This window comes from Trachypithecus francoisi, unplaced genomic scaffold (genome assembly GCF_009764315.1).
Source record: "Trachypithecus francoisi isolate TF-2019V2 unplaced genomic scaffold, Tfra_2.0 Lachesis_group5, whole genome shotgun sequence".
NCBI classification, from domain to species: domain Eukaryota; kingdom Metazoa; phylum Chordata; class Mammalia; order Primates; family Cercopithecidae; genus Trachypithecus; species Trachypithecus francoisi.
Window position 1 is genome coordinate 118,605,128 of NW_022681470.1, and position 12,998 is coordinate 118,618,125.

Here is a 12,998-nt window from a genome sequence, read left to right on the forward strand (position 1 = left end):
TGTCATTGTAAGTTCATTTTTAATTACTTCGATGGTATCTTAAAATTTATATTTTTGATTTAAATATTAACATCTATGTGAAAATCACTCTGTTCCAAAATAAATTACATCTTGTGACTGAAAACGTTAATTGCCATGTTTGTTCATTATTTAATTTTATTACTGTAGGGTTCCACTGGATTCCCTGGGTTTCCAGGTGCCAATGGAGAGAAAGGTGCACGGGTATGATATATAAATATAATGTTTTGAACTGTGTGTATAAATGTTCTTAGCTGGACATAGTGGTGTGTGCCTGTATTCCCAGATATTTGTGAGGCTCAGGTAGAGGACTGCTTGAATCCAGGAGTTCCAGGCCAACCTGGGCAACATAGCAAGTCTGTCTCTGAATGAATGAATGAATAAATGCATGCGTGCACGAATGATGTTCTTGCATGACTACTCAGTCTCAGCACCAGAGTCATAATTTACTGTGATATACTGCATATTGAAATTGAACTGTCTTTGCTAGGGAGTAGCTGGCAAACCAGGCCCTCGGGGTCAGCGCGGTCCAACGGTAGGTGCCTTGATTTAAAATGATGTACATTTTTCATATTGAATTTAGTGTTTCAAGATAACTTATTTTTCAAAAATAAAAATTGATTTAGTGCCTTTGGATTTGCCTGGCACTAGTTTGGGTTCATCTTTTGTTCTCATCTGCAGGGTCCTCGAGGTTCAAGAGGTGCAAGAGGTCCCACTGGGAAACCCGGGCCAAAGGTAGCACCTGCACTTTTTCTGTTTGGATGTTACTGCAGGTGTTTTTTCCAGGCAGATGCTATGAGAAGGAATTCAAACTGATTTTTCTTTTCTTTCCTTGGTGCCAGGGCACTTCAGGTGGTGATGGCCCTCCTGGCCCTCCAGGTGAAAGAGTACGTATGATACAGCCATATAATATAAAATGAAAATTAGTATTTCTGCAAGTATTTAGAGTTCAGAGAAAAGATGTATGTCTGCTAATACATGTGCAAGTTTATCCACACAATCTAGTCTGAATTTAAAAATGCTTATCTTTTGATTTATTCCTCTTCACCAATAAAAAAGCTTAATCAATATGTTCTACTAATTTTGTTATAGAAATGAGAAAAATGTGTGTAACTGGACTAAGATATCACTCTTACAGTCAAGACAAAAAATATATATTTTTAAAATTTTAAATACTCTTAATAACATCTTTGCCCTCTTCTCCACTCAGCTTGCTTTCCATATTGATACTCATTTTGTTCACAGAGCTGACAGCAATATTATGCTGGTAAAAAAACAAGCTACTAGTAGCCATTAAGCCAGAATCAATATACATTCAACTCAAGATAAAACATCTATTCCAGTAAATAGAAACACTGTTTGGTAAATTGATTTTTAATTAATATAAGATGTAGCCAAATCATATGAACGAGCATGCCCTTTGTTTGGATTTTTTGGCAAAATATAGCTTTTTTGTAGCCAGATTTTTAAAAAAGCTATCCTCCTGATATAAGTTTAAATATTAGAATCTGTATTCCTTTAAAAAATTAGAATAATTTCTTCATATTCTATAATAATTTTCAGTAATATGGAGTCAGGTTCATATATTTTTGTATATTATTATTTGAAATGTATAATAGGTGTTTTACAAAAGACAAAAACGCCTTGCAATGCATAACCTAAAACTGAAAATGAATAATTTTTATTTGAGTAGGAGCAATGAGCAAAACTTGAGTTTGTATTCGTGATGAAAATGGGAGTAGATAACACACAAGAATAAACATTTAATTAGAGTTGCTTTAAGTATTTGGCTCATATTTAATTAACTTTCCACTAAATGTTTCTCACTCTTGATGAACTGTTCCCAAATTAAGTCTATCCTGTAAATTTTGAGCTCATAAATAATACACTCATTTGAAGTATTTTATGGTCAAAGTCATTTTAATAAGATATATTTAAATTATTTAAAATGGCTAAATAATTAAATGGAGTAGAATAATTTAACAAAAAATAGCACAACTGTGAGTTTTGTTTTTAGAGCACCACTGATTCTCTCATGCATTTGGTTTTGTCTTCCAAAATGCTATGATCAACAATATTTCCTTACAAGTGAATATGCTTTTGCTGATACTGTATTTTAATTTGAAAAACAACAATACTGTCATCCAACAGTACAATTACTTTTAAAATCATTTTGAGAGTAAGAAAAGTACCTCTTGAGAATTTTTGTTTTGTTTTGCTGTTTTAGTAATCTAGATAAATTTATTTTCAATAAACATTCATATATGTTTTCAGTATCTATGTAGGAAGAACATATTTCCTATGTTCCTTGTAGTTAATGAGACATCTCACCCCAAATATGCCTTCATTTTCTGCCAAGAATTTTTAATTATCTTGAACGATTCAGTTCATGTCTTAAGCACACAGTTGAAACATGGCAAAGGTAATGCCATAAAATATTTTCTTCAAAATATATGAGTTGGGGAAAGTTCAGGGGATAAATTCTGTAGTACTATTGGATTAGAAAATGAAATACCTATTTTTGCCCATTTCAAAGGACTCCCTAATTATCATTATATTTAATGACATAGTTATATATGGCATGCATATATATATGTATACATAAACTTTTATTAAGATATTCTACAAATGAAATGTAATCCAGCATAATCATAATTTGCAGATCATGTATGCTGGTTATTAAAGGTTAAATATAGCTTTTAGTTAGGTGTAAGGTTACCAAATTAAGTGAAAACAAAACAAAAATGGAACAACAGAACCAAGACAACTAGATAAATTTGAATTTTATATAAAGAATAAGTCATTTTTGTCATAACTATGTCTCTTGTGATATTTAGGATATATTAAAAATTATTCATTATTTAAAGCTCAAATTTAGGCACTTTTTATCTGATGATCTGGTTTCAACACCATCTGTACACTGAGTCGTTATGGATTTGTTTTAAATCCTACCTGGAAACTATTTTGATTATTACACAAAGAATATGCCAGCCAGGTGCGGTGGCTCACACCTGTAATCCCAGCACTTTGGGAGGCTGAGGCGGGTGGATCACCTGAGGTCAGGAGTTCGAGACCAACCTGGCCAACATGGGGAAACCTTGTCTCTATTAAAAATACAAAAATTAGCCGGTCATGGTTGTGGGCCCCTATAATCCCAGTTTCTCCGGAGGCTGAGGCAGGAGAATTGCTTGATCCCAGGAGGCGGAGGTTGCAGTACCACTGCACTCCAGCCTAGGTGACAGAGCAAGATTTCATCTCAAAAATCAACAACAAAAAAAGAATATGCCAATGCTTGCTGTGAAATTTTATGAAGACTCAATTTTTCATTTTTATTTTAAGTAATGATTTTTGAAATGTTTCTTTCTTAAAATAATTTAAATTCAAATTGCTTTTGAAAGGCAGCAAAATTTTAGAAAGCAAAAACATGACATTTTAAGAAATCAGGAAAATAGAATCTGCTACGTAACCAAAAGAATACTATTTTTAAAAATGTGTACTTAAAATGAGTTTTTAGGAATCATCATTTCATAGTTTAATAAGAGTTTAAAATTTTGTAAGTTCCTAAAATTTGCCCAGTAGTTTTGGTAGTTTCATGTGACATCTATTTTTGGTAACTTTATATATAACTTTGAAGATACTTTTGAAATATCAGATGCTGGTAATAGTAAAAACTTGTGATGATTTCTGAGCTAACAGTGGCTATGAATGGTAATGAGATTTTTCTTGGGAAGCCTAGATTGATAAATAGAAGGAGTAAATTCTGTTGAAGATCAACTTCAGTAAACTATTTTTGATTAGAAAAATACATAAATCCTACCCTAAATGTATTACTTAACACATTTTATTTATGTTATCTTTCATAAATCTTCTTCTTTTTTTTTTTTTTTTTTTTTTTGAGGCGGAGTCTCGCTCTGTCGCCCGGACTGGAGTGCAGTGGCCAGATCTCAGCTCACTGCAAGCTCCGCCTCCTGGGTTTCCGCCATTCTCCTGCCTCAGCCTCCCAAGTAGCTGGGACTACAGGCGCCCGCCACCTCGCCCGGCTAGTTTTTGTATTTTTAGTAGAGACGGGGTTTCACCGTATTAGCCAGGATGGTCTCGATCTCCTGACCTCGTGATCCGCCCGTCTCGGCCTCCCAAAGTGCTGGGATTACAGGCTTGAGCCACCGCGCCCGGCCAAATCTTCTTAAATAAATAACTATTATGTTCTGCTCATATGGAGGATTATCTCTTACCAATTACTTTTTTTTTTTTTGCCAACAATGGAGTCACTCTGATGGGACTTACTTTATGCACTTTAAAAATAGGTAACTTTGAGATGAATAATATAATTAATTAAAAATCAAGCCAAGAATGATTATTATAATTTTTTATTTGAACTGAACATTAACAACTACACAATAAAGTTATTTTAACCTTATCTACAAAAGAAATTTATACATGAGTAAAAAATATATTAACATCATCCAAAATAAATATATTTTAGATATGGAGAATAGTTAATGGCATCTTCTGTGGTCTTTTTGAGATAGTCACATACTTTCTCTCTTAGTGTTAGAATATATGGCTAGATACAGAACAGGGATGGAATAAGTTATAAAACAGTTTTTTTTTTTTTTTTTTTAAGAGGGGCTGTGGAATTGAATCGAATCAAAATATCTTCCTTCTATGAATGTTTCTAGCCAATGTTAAAAGTAAAGATGCTGCAAAACTTCTCAATATTTATACGTTCTATTCACTTTTAGTTCATATGAATTCTAAATATTTACAGTGTTCCTGAGGTAACATTGATGTGATGTGTAGTTTTGAGTAGAAATAGTGTGAAAAATTATCCATTTTACTTTTAGATTAGTAATTACTATCATGTTGTATTACCATAGTTCTGTCACTGTGATGAAGAAGCTGTGCGATACATTGTATTTTATCAATATAAATAAACCTCAAAGTATAAAGATGCATCTTCTAAGGCATATTGTTAACTTCTCCCCACTGCTTTTTATTTCCAGGGTCCTCAAGGACCTCAGGGTCCAGTTGGATTCCCTGGACCGAAAGGCCCTCCTGTAAGTGTCAGAGCTTCTCTTTCTCCTTCTTTATTTGATATTTTTTCATTTTTGAGAGTCACAGCTTACATTTTAGATATTGTTAGATAGGATATTGATAAAATCTCTAGAAAATTACAATTGATATCAAAGAAAGTAGACCTTTTTAATTCATGAAGTTCGTAGATTGTTTCTTAATATAATTTCAATATCTTTCATTAAGTATTTTTTATAGTATACTGAAGACTAGAAAAACATGAATATCATTCTCTCAGCTGCTCCTTTACTGCAATGGAAATAATTGATGACATTACAAATTGTTACCAACTCTTAAATATTTGGTATATTAGAATTTATCTTTGTCTTCCATCGTCAATATAAACTTCTTCAAATATCACTTCCTAAATCCCTCCAACATTCTGATATTACTTAAGTTATGCTAAAATTTATTATATTAGTATCAAGTCTGTTGCTATAATCTATTCTTTTTAGAAAATGTAATGAGAATTCTCATTAAATCATATCCCTTTTATTAAATATGTTTAGAGCAACACTTGAATGTTCATCAGGCATCTTCATAAAGTTAATTGAAATACTGTGTTTTCATATTTAAGTATTTGTGGGGACATAGAACATGCTGGGGTCTTTGTTGTTGTTTGTTTGTTTGATTGTTAGTTTGTTTTGCAACCTCATCAGTTTCTTTAAGACAGCCGGAGTCGGCTTCTCTACCTGTCTAGGACAGTGGTTCTCAAATGTAGTCCCTGGCCCAGCCGCATCCACAGCTCTTGGGATATTGTTAGAAATGTTGTCTCACTGACCAAATCACAATTCTGGAGATGAGCAGGGAAGGGCCCAGTCTATCTTTTAAAAATCCCTCTAGACAGTTCTGATGCATGTTAAAGTGTGTGAACTACTGTACTAGTCCAGATGAACAATACTACCCACACTTTAATGTGCACACAAATCATATTGGTGAATTATTTATTTTGAAATAATTAAATGTCAAATATTAAGACAATCTTTAACTTTTTACAATAATTTTAGACACTGTTTAAATTATTGTTTTACCACTGAACAGTTTTGCATTATTACTGCAAATATATTAGGAAAGTAGTGTTATCTGTATTACGACGTTATAGAAAGATCAATACGTATGGCTAATATTAAATATAAAGTATACCTTGATACTACCTGCATATAATGCTTACCTACTATGTCACTTTTGCTCCAAATGTAACATGAAGACTGTGCAAAGTTTCACAGAGAAATGAAAACAGTTTCAAAAGTCACTGTATGTATTTATTTATAAACAGTCTCATAATTATTTTTAAGCTGTGTGTTAGATTGTTTAGCAACATAAAGTTTAGTGATGTATATAACCTCAGTATTGTACCATTTGTGTTTGTATGCATTGTTGAGAACTGCTTGACTCATGTAATATTGTTTCATTGTCAAACAAATCCATTTGACTCATTTTTTTCTCGGACTTTTTCAGCCCATTGTCTTATGTATCTTTCAACAAGTTTTGAGCCATTGATCGTGCATGTGTTTTGTCTCTAAGAAGTATCAGAAGCATAATAAATGCCTACACTTGAGAAGCATGCATTCTAGTAGGAGAGACAAGACAGGAGCATTGCTTTCACTAATAAACAAAATGATTTTTATACTATGTTCCTCTAACAAACGAGATATTAGAGCATGAAATAAAAATACCTCATTTCTCTAGTATGCAGTTTTATGCTGTTTGGGATAGAAACGGCTTCATCTGTTTTATATAGAAAGAAGAAACTGGGGTGGAGAGATAGAAAAACCTCTTCCTGTAAATTAATTGAGTCATTTCCTTCATCATACCAGGAAAAAATCATATATATATATATGATGTATATTCACACAGACATATATACACATGGATCTAAATATTCCCTTCAGATTCTGTTAGTCTCATACTCATATCAGCATATTTTGGGAATATGCAGTCATCCATTTAAAAAAATATTAACTTGATTAAGATTTATAGCATGACTAGTATGAGAAACATTCTATTTAGAATAGAAAAAGTCAAAACTCAGTGCCAATGAGAAATGAGAAAACATCCTTAAACAATTACTTACAAGTTTTCACAGATTCCCTCGCCAAATCTGTTCCCTCTGTCCTGTACCAACTAGATCAAAGGGGAAGCCTATTTTGATGAAAAAATTATTACTTTTACATAAATACAATGAAATTATTTGGTAATTAGTCTGCTTATTTTATGAATTAGTAGTTGGTGGCCATTATGGTTATTTAGGACTAATTGCTTGATATTAGAAGTACATACTTAAATCAAGAAATATGATAATGACATCAATTATTTTTTTATTTTTTTATTTTTATTTTTATTTTTTGAGACAGAGTCTCGCTCTGTCACCTAGGCTGGAGTGCAGTGGCGCGTCCTCGGCTCACTGCAAGCTCCGCCTCCTGGGTTCATGCCATTCTCCTGCCTCAGCCTCCAGAGTAACTGGGACTACAGGCACCCGCCACCACTCCTGGCTAATTTTTTTGTATTTTTAGTAGAGGCGAGACTTCACCATGTTAGCCAGGATGGTCTCGATCTCCTGACCTCGTGATCTGCCCACCTTGGCCTCCCAAAGTACTGGGATTACAGGCGTAAGCCACCGCGCCCGGCCAATAATGACACCAATTTTTAATGCAGTATATTAACACTACTCTCTCAGACTATCTAGGAGAGCCATTAAATATTATGTTGCATTCTTCCCAGGATGTGATCACTTAGATCTAAGATTGCTATTTTTAAGTATTATAATATTTTGCAATGAATGTGTTATTTATGTTAGCAAATAAGAGATATTTAATCTTATATTTACAGCTCTGTTAAAAAAAAAATTAAGTCTTGTATTAATGGCAAAGTATATCATTTAAGAAGCACTTTAGTATGGTGGAAAAAAAGCCAGGCATACTTGATATCCTTCAGCTGTCATACTCTCTGTAAAACTTTTATCATTGCCCAGAATTGAAAGCAAGTTTATTGCCAATGTGTCAAACCAGTGATAAGGCACAGAAGATTTTTGCTTGCTATTTTGTAAAACTAGACCTCAGTGAAGTCTGTTACCAATTAACTAACTGCTTATTTCTGTATGTCACCTCCAAACTGAGGGCAAAACTAAGTCTTAGCATTAGTATATACCTAGTGACTGATACAAGGGCATTTAATATATGTTTTTTAAAGAAGCTATAGTTAAATGACATCCGAGAATGTTTTGGACCTTTGGTTAAATACACCCCAATTTCCTTTTTTGAAGAAGAGGATGGCAGTGGTAGCCCTGGAAAACCTGAGCAAGTCACTAAGCAAGTCATAATGTTGTGAGGTAGCTTAACGGTTTTTAATTAGAGTTGTTAATTTACAGGGCAACCAGGATGTCAATACAGATGACTTAAGGGACAGAGATGGTTCTGGCACCGCCAAGAACCTTTCTCCTGAAGTAGCTTGCCAACCCGGAAAAAGTCTCACTCAGTTGGAAGAAAGCTATTTGAGAAAATGATATTTTGGAACAAAGCCTGTTTTTTATACTCGCTCTATAAAAACATATATTAAAAAGAGATGTTCAAAACCAATTTATTTAAATAATTAACATACAGTGAGAGGTGTGCCTGTTGTCATTAAAAAATATCATTATTAAAAGAATCATTTCATTCATCTAGAAGGGTGAGAATATTTCTGTCTCTACCCATTGACCATGTTTTGAAATTTGAACTTGATATGTAATGGTTACTGAGTAGAATGAATAATCCATAAGGCAGTCTAAAGAAGCAATCTCTTTCTACTAAGTATTTAAAATATAGGAGCCTCACAGAGTTGTTCACTTAAAGTTTGTAGTTATTCGCTTCATTTATTTCTTAAACCATGACAAAGACAGCATCCTTTATAGAAAGTGATAGCAGCAGTTTTGCTCTGTGGTACTTCACAAACATTATTCTTTCAAGAGGACATTTAAGAAAATCTACTGGGAAAAATTTGTCCTGACAGCTTCTAGAATTGAGTGCAACATATTGTTTCCTTTACTTTGAAAAAACTTGAGAGGTAAAATGACATTGTTTGTATGAGTTTGTATTTATTTTGCATTCTTTTTTTTTTTGTTTTGTTTTGTTTTGTATTGTTTTGTTTTGAGACAGAGTCTCAACTCTGGAGTGCAGTGGCACCATCTAGGCTCACTGCAACTTCTGCCTCCCAGGTTCAAGTGATTCCCCCGCCTCAGCCTCCCAAGTAGTTGGGACTACAGGCACGTGCCACCAAGCCCGGCTAATTTTTTGTATTTTAGTAGAGACGAGGTTTCAGCATGTTGGTCAGGATGGTCTTGATCCTCTGACCTCTTGTTCCTCCCTCTCAGCCTCCCAAAGTGCAGGAATTACAGGTGTCAGCCACCGGCCCGTCCTTCTTTTGCATTCTTGTCAGTTAGAAGCTCGGATTACCACTAGAGGGCACTATTTCTCTCTGTTATCCAAGTTTTGATGCACCGAGAATTAGGACTAAATCACCAAAAAGGGGGAAATATTCATTTGTGAAGTATTAAAGAAGTAATATTTTTCACAAAAACGAAAATATAAACCTTTGCAAATATTCTTTTACAGATGATTGATGCAAATGAAATATATTTAAATGTAAAATATTCAGAAAAGTGTTCTACTATTTTATTTTGGTTGCAGTTATAGCTACAGAATTACATTGAAGAGCTATATGTGCATATTACCATATATAAAATCAACAGAAGAGCAAAGTAAAATATCTAATGAAAATATAAAAACAAAAGACAATTTTCTAACATATCACATTTAGACTATAAAATAATTAAATAAATATTTATGACGTGGTATTTAATATTTGTAATTTCAGGGACCACCTGGGAAGGATGGGCTGCCAGGACACCCTGGGCAACGTGGGGAGACTGTAAGTGATCTTGTTACTCTTATTAAAAATTTCCGTCTACCACATCAGTTCATAGAAAGCTACTTTATTATGAACATTTGAATTACTAGGTTGAGAAAAATGGAAAAATTAATTCCATTAAGTCTTTTGTTGAAATATATGCATACATTTGTAAATAGACACAAGAAATGTATTTCAGGAAATAGGACGTTAGTTGATATAATTGTTCTTATTGTCAATAGCAGCATTTTAAGGATGAGCTGATGAGAAGACACCATTATTTTTTGGACATCGCCTCAAGATTGTCCCTCTGACTCTTTTCACTGAAGCCTGTTTACAGATACATTCCACTCAAACCCATCATCTCTCCACTCTCCAAAGGCAGCAGATTACGAATAGCCGTGCACAGAATACAACATTTTTTAAATCTAGAACTAAGGGATTAAATATTTGCTGATATTGGATCCATTAGCTATAATTGGTTGGGAACTATGTCAGAAGCATCCTTTCATGTGAAATAGGAAAAGGTAAATCAATAATGGTGACTAAATTTTACTGAAAAACTATAAATAATATAAAAGTAAACAAATTGACTGAACAACTTACCATGTGTATAACAATTTGGGCGGAGAGGAAACTGGCAGCTCGGTGATGGTTTGAGTATCCTGGTGAGCTTATTTATTTTGCTCCTGTTAAAAACCAGGCATCTGGCTATCCCAGTGAATTGTCATGCTAGTCAGAAATCATCATGGGTTAGCATGTCTCCATGGAATAAATTCTTGCTTCTCACCAATAATTACTTTTATCCAGATTTCTCAAGGAAACCACAAATACAGACTACCTTTGCCTATGTGGTTGAAAATCACGTTAGGGTATTTGGCCAGCCTGAATACATATTGGAGTTGCATAGCAGTGTCCTATAATAAATCTGAAATCTGAAAAGATTATGATTTTTCTGCTATGGAGGAAACAATCTGTCAGCAGCCACCCAATTCTTGCCTTGCTTACCATGTGGCGATTCTTAGGTTCACTATTTCTTAGCTTTAGCCAGATGGGAAACTTTGGAGTCTTGGACTTCTAAAGCAAAGTTGAAATATGATTTAGTGAGACCAAAGAATAAACTGTTTAGGTATCTTCTTGGGAAGGATATCTATATGAGGAACGGAAATAAACTTTCTAAAGGAGAGTCAACACTGAATTTGCAAATGCATTCTCATTCAAATCTTGCAGCCAAATCATTTTTAATGAAGCCATTGTATAACTTTCTAGGAATAACTGTAGAATATTCCAAAATGTCTTCTGGGGAAAAGATATCTAGAGAATTACTGTTAAAAAATCCTTTATGTCTATGATTTAATCTGGAGCTTCCACTTCTAATGAAAATACTTATATCACATATAACATTGAGATTTAAACATAGAAGAAAAATAGCGTAATGTTTCTAGAATGAATGTTTCTGTTTTGTAGTTTTTCACAGATTAAAGCCAGGATTACTTCTGAAAAATTATATTTCCAATTTCACATCCACTTTAAGGGAATAGTGAATCATCCTATAGCCCCAACTTTTCTCACTTTGTTCTCTGCTGACCCAGATTCAAAGGATTACCTTGTACAAGAGTCACAATCTAGAGTGGGCATTCTTTATCATATATTTACTATTTTATTTCAATGGATAAATTTTTAAATGATATTTGAGATTTGTCTCCAGGCAGAAATCCATTAATTAAATGTTTATTCTGACATCTTACATTCATTTGGGTAGTTTCAGAATAATAGAAACTATTCCCAACTTTTCCCGGTGGCCTTAAACAGCTTCAGAAATGGTTTCTATTATATTGAAAGGACCCAAATTTGTCTCAGAAGCATAATGCCAAATCCTATATTGGTCCTAAAATTGGCTTAGTCTTTTAAAGATTATCAAAATAGGAGTCACATTTCTGATGGATCTTAACAGCACATTTTTCAAACTACCCATGAATATGTCAAATTAATTTCCATTTTCAGCAACTTTGAAAAACATAATTTGACTAGCTATTCTAAAATTAAGTGGCAAGTGTAGTCTTATTACATGACAATATTGAACAAGCACACCTTATTGTGAACTGTAAAAGTTTTCCTGTATAGTTTGTTTGTAAGATCCCCAAGAACAAATGTATTAGATACTTGCAAACAGTCTGAATGTTTTGAATGAGCAGGCATATGGGCAACGCTGTCTTCCAGCTTTCCCAAATCCGTCACTCACACACAGGGTCTAGCAGTCAGAACTTCCTCTTTCCCCTTAGGATGTATGAGCGCAAGTCTATGTTGTAATTTTGTCCAGATTTTCTGCAATTAAGTATTGATTTGTAATCAAATACATTTAATTAATCATTATTGCAATATTTTGTTTGTGTGTGATTCTTGCTCTCACAGTTACTAAGACAAAAAGCTTTCTAAGACTTTTTTTAAAAGTTTGGAATTGCCTTTATATCTTCCTGTCCAATTTAGTGATTAAAAATTGGAAGAAGAATAACCCAGACAGAGGAAACAGGTCATACAAATATAGGGTGTGTGGCTATTCAGAAAAAGGTAGGAAGATCAGCATGGCTAGAATTTAGGATACATTATCAAAGCAAAGGAAGTAACTGAATTCACACACTGGGCCCCTATTGGCTAGAACTTTGTCATCTGTATGTTTGGTGGGTGATGATTCTGGCTAATGTAAACAAGTGAGTAAACCTTATTTGAAAAACTCAGCAATGGTGAAGGAAAGAGGTGATTCTAGTCTGAATAAGACAGGTCTACTAGGAAAAGTGAGCTAAAGCTGTATTTGAGGGAGCTTCTCAGGTGACGCATTCAGATGAAATAACGAATTAATTACGGGCACTGAAGAAAAGCCTGGGATATGAAAACGCTCCATTATAAAGGCGGGGAACACAGAAGAAAATCAAAAGAGAAGATACATTCAGCAAGTTCCATGTTAGGAATGTTGAAGAGAGAGCATGATATACAATTGGAAATTTCTAGTAGGCACTTACTGTGAG

The 12,998-nt window shown here is 33.8% G+C and overlaps 1 protein-coding gene across 2 annotated transcripts in view; it reads left to right on the plus strand.

The window, feature by feature from the left end:
• Window positions 1–12,998, plus strand: part of COL11A1 (collagen type XI alpha 1 chain) — a 220,085-nt gene that overhangs the window by 124,050 nt on the left and 83,037 nt on the right. For both annotated transcript variants that reach the window (XM_033197012.1, XM_033197010.1), the window contains exons 32-37: window positions 169–222; window positions 509–553; window positions 700–753; window positions 861–905; window positions 5,022–5,075; window positions 9,943–9,996. In XM_033197012.1, the coding sequence (XP_033052903.1) occupies window positions 169–222; window positions 509–553; window positions 700–753; window positions 861–905; window positions 5,022–5,075; window positions 9,943–9,996 (306 nt within the window). The remainder of the gene's footprint in view (window positions 1–168; window positions 223–508; window positions 554–699; window positions 754–860; window positions 906–5,021; window positions 5,076–9,942; window positions 9,997–12,998) is intronic.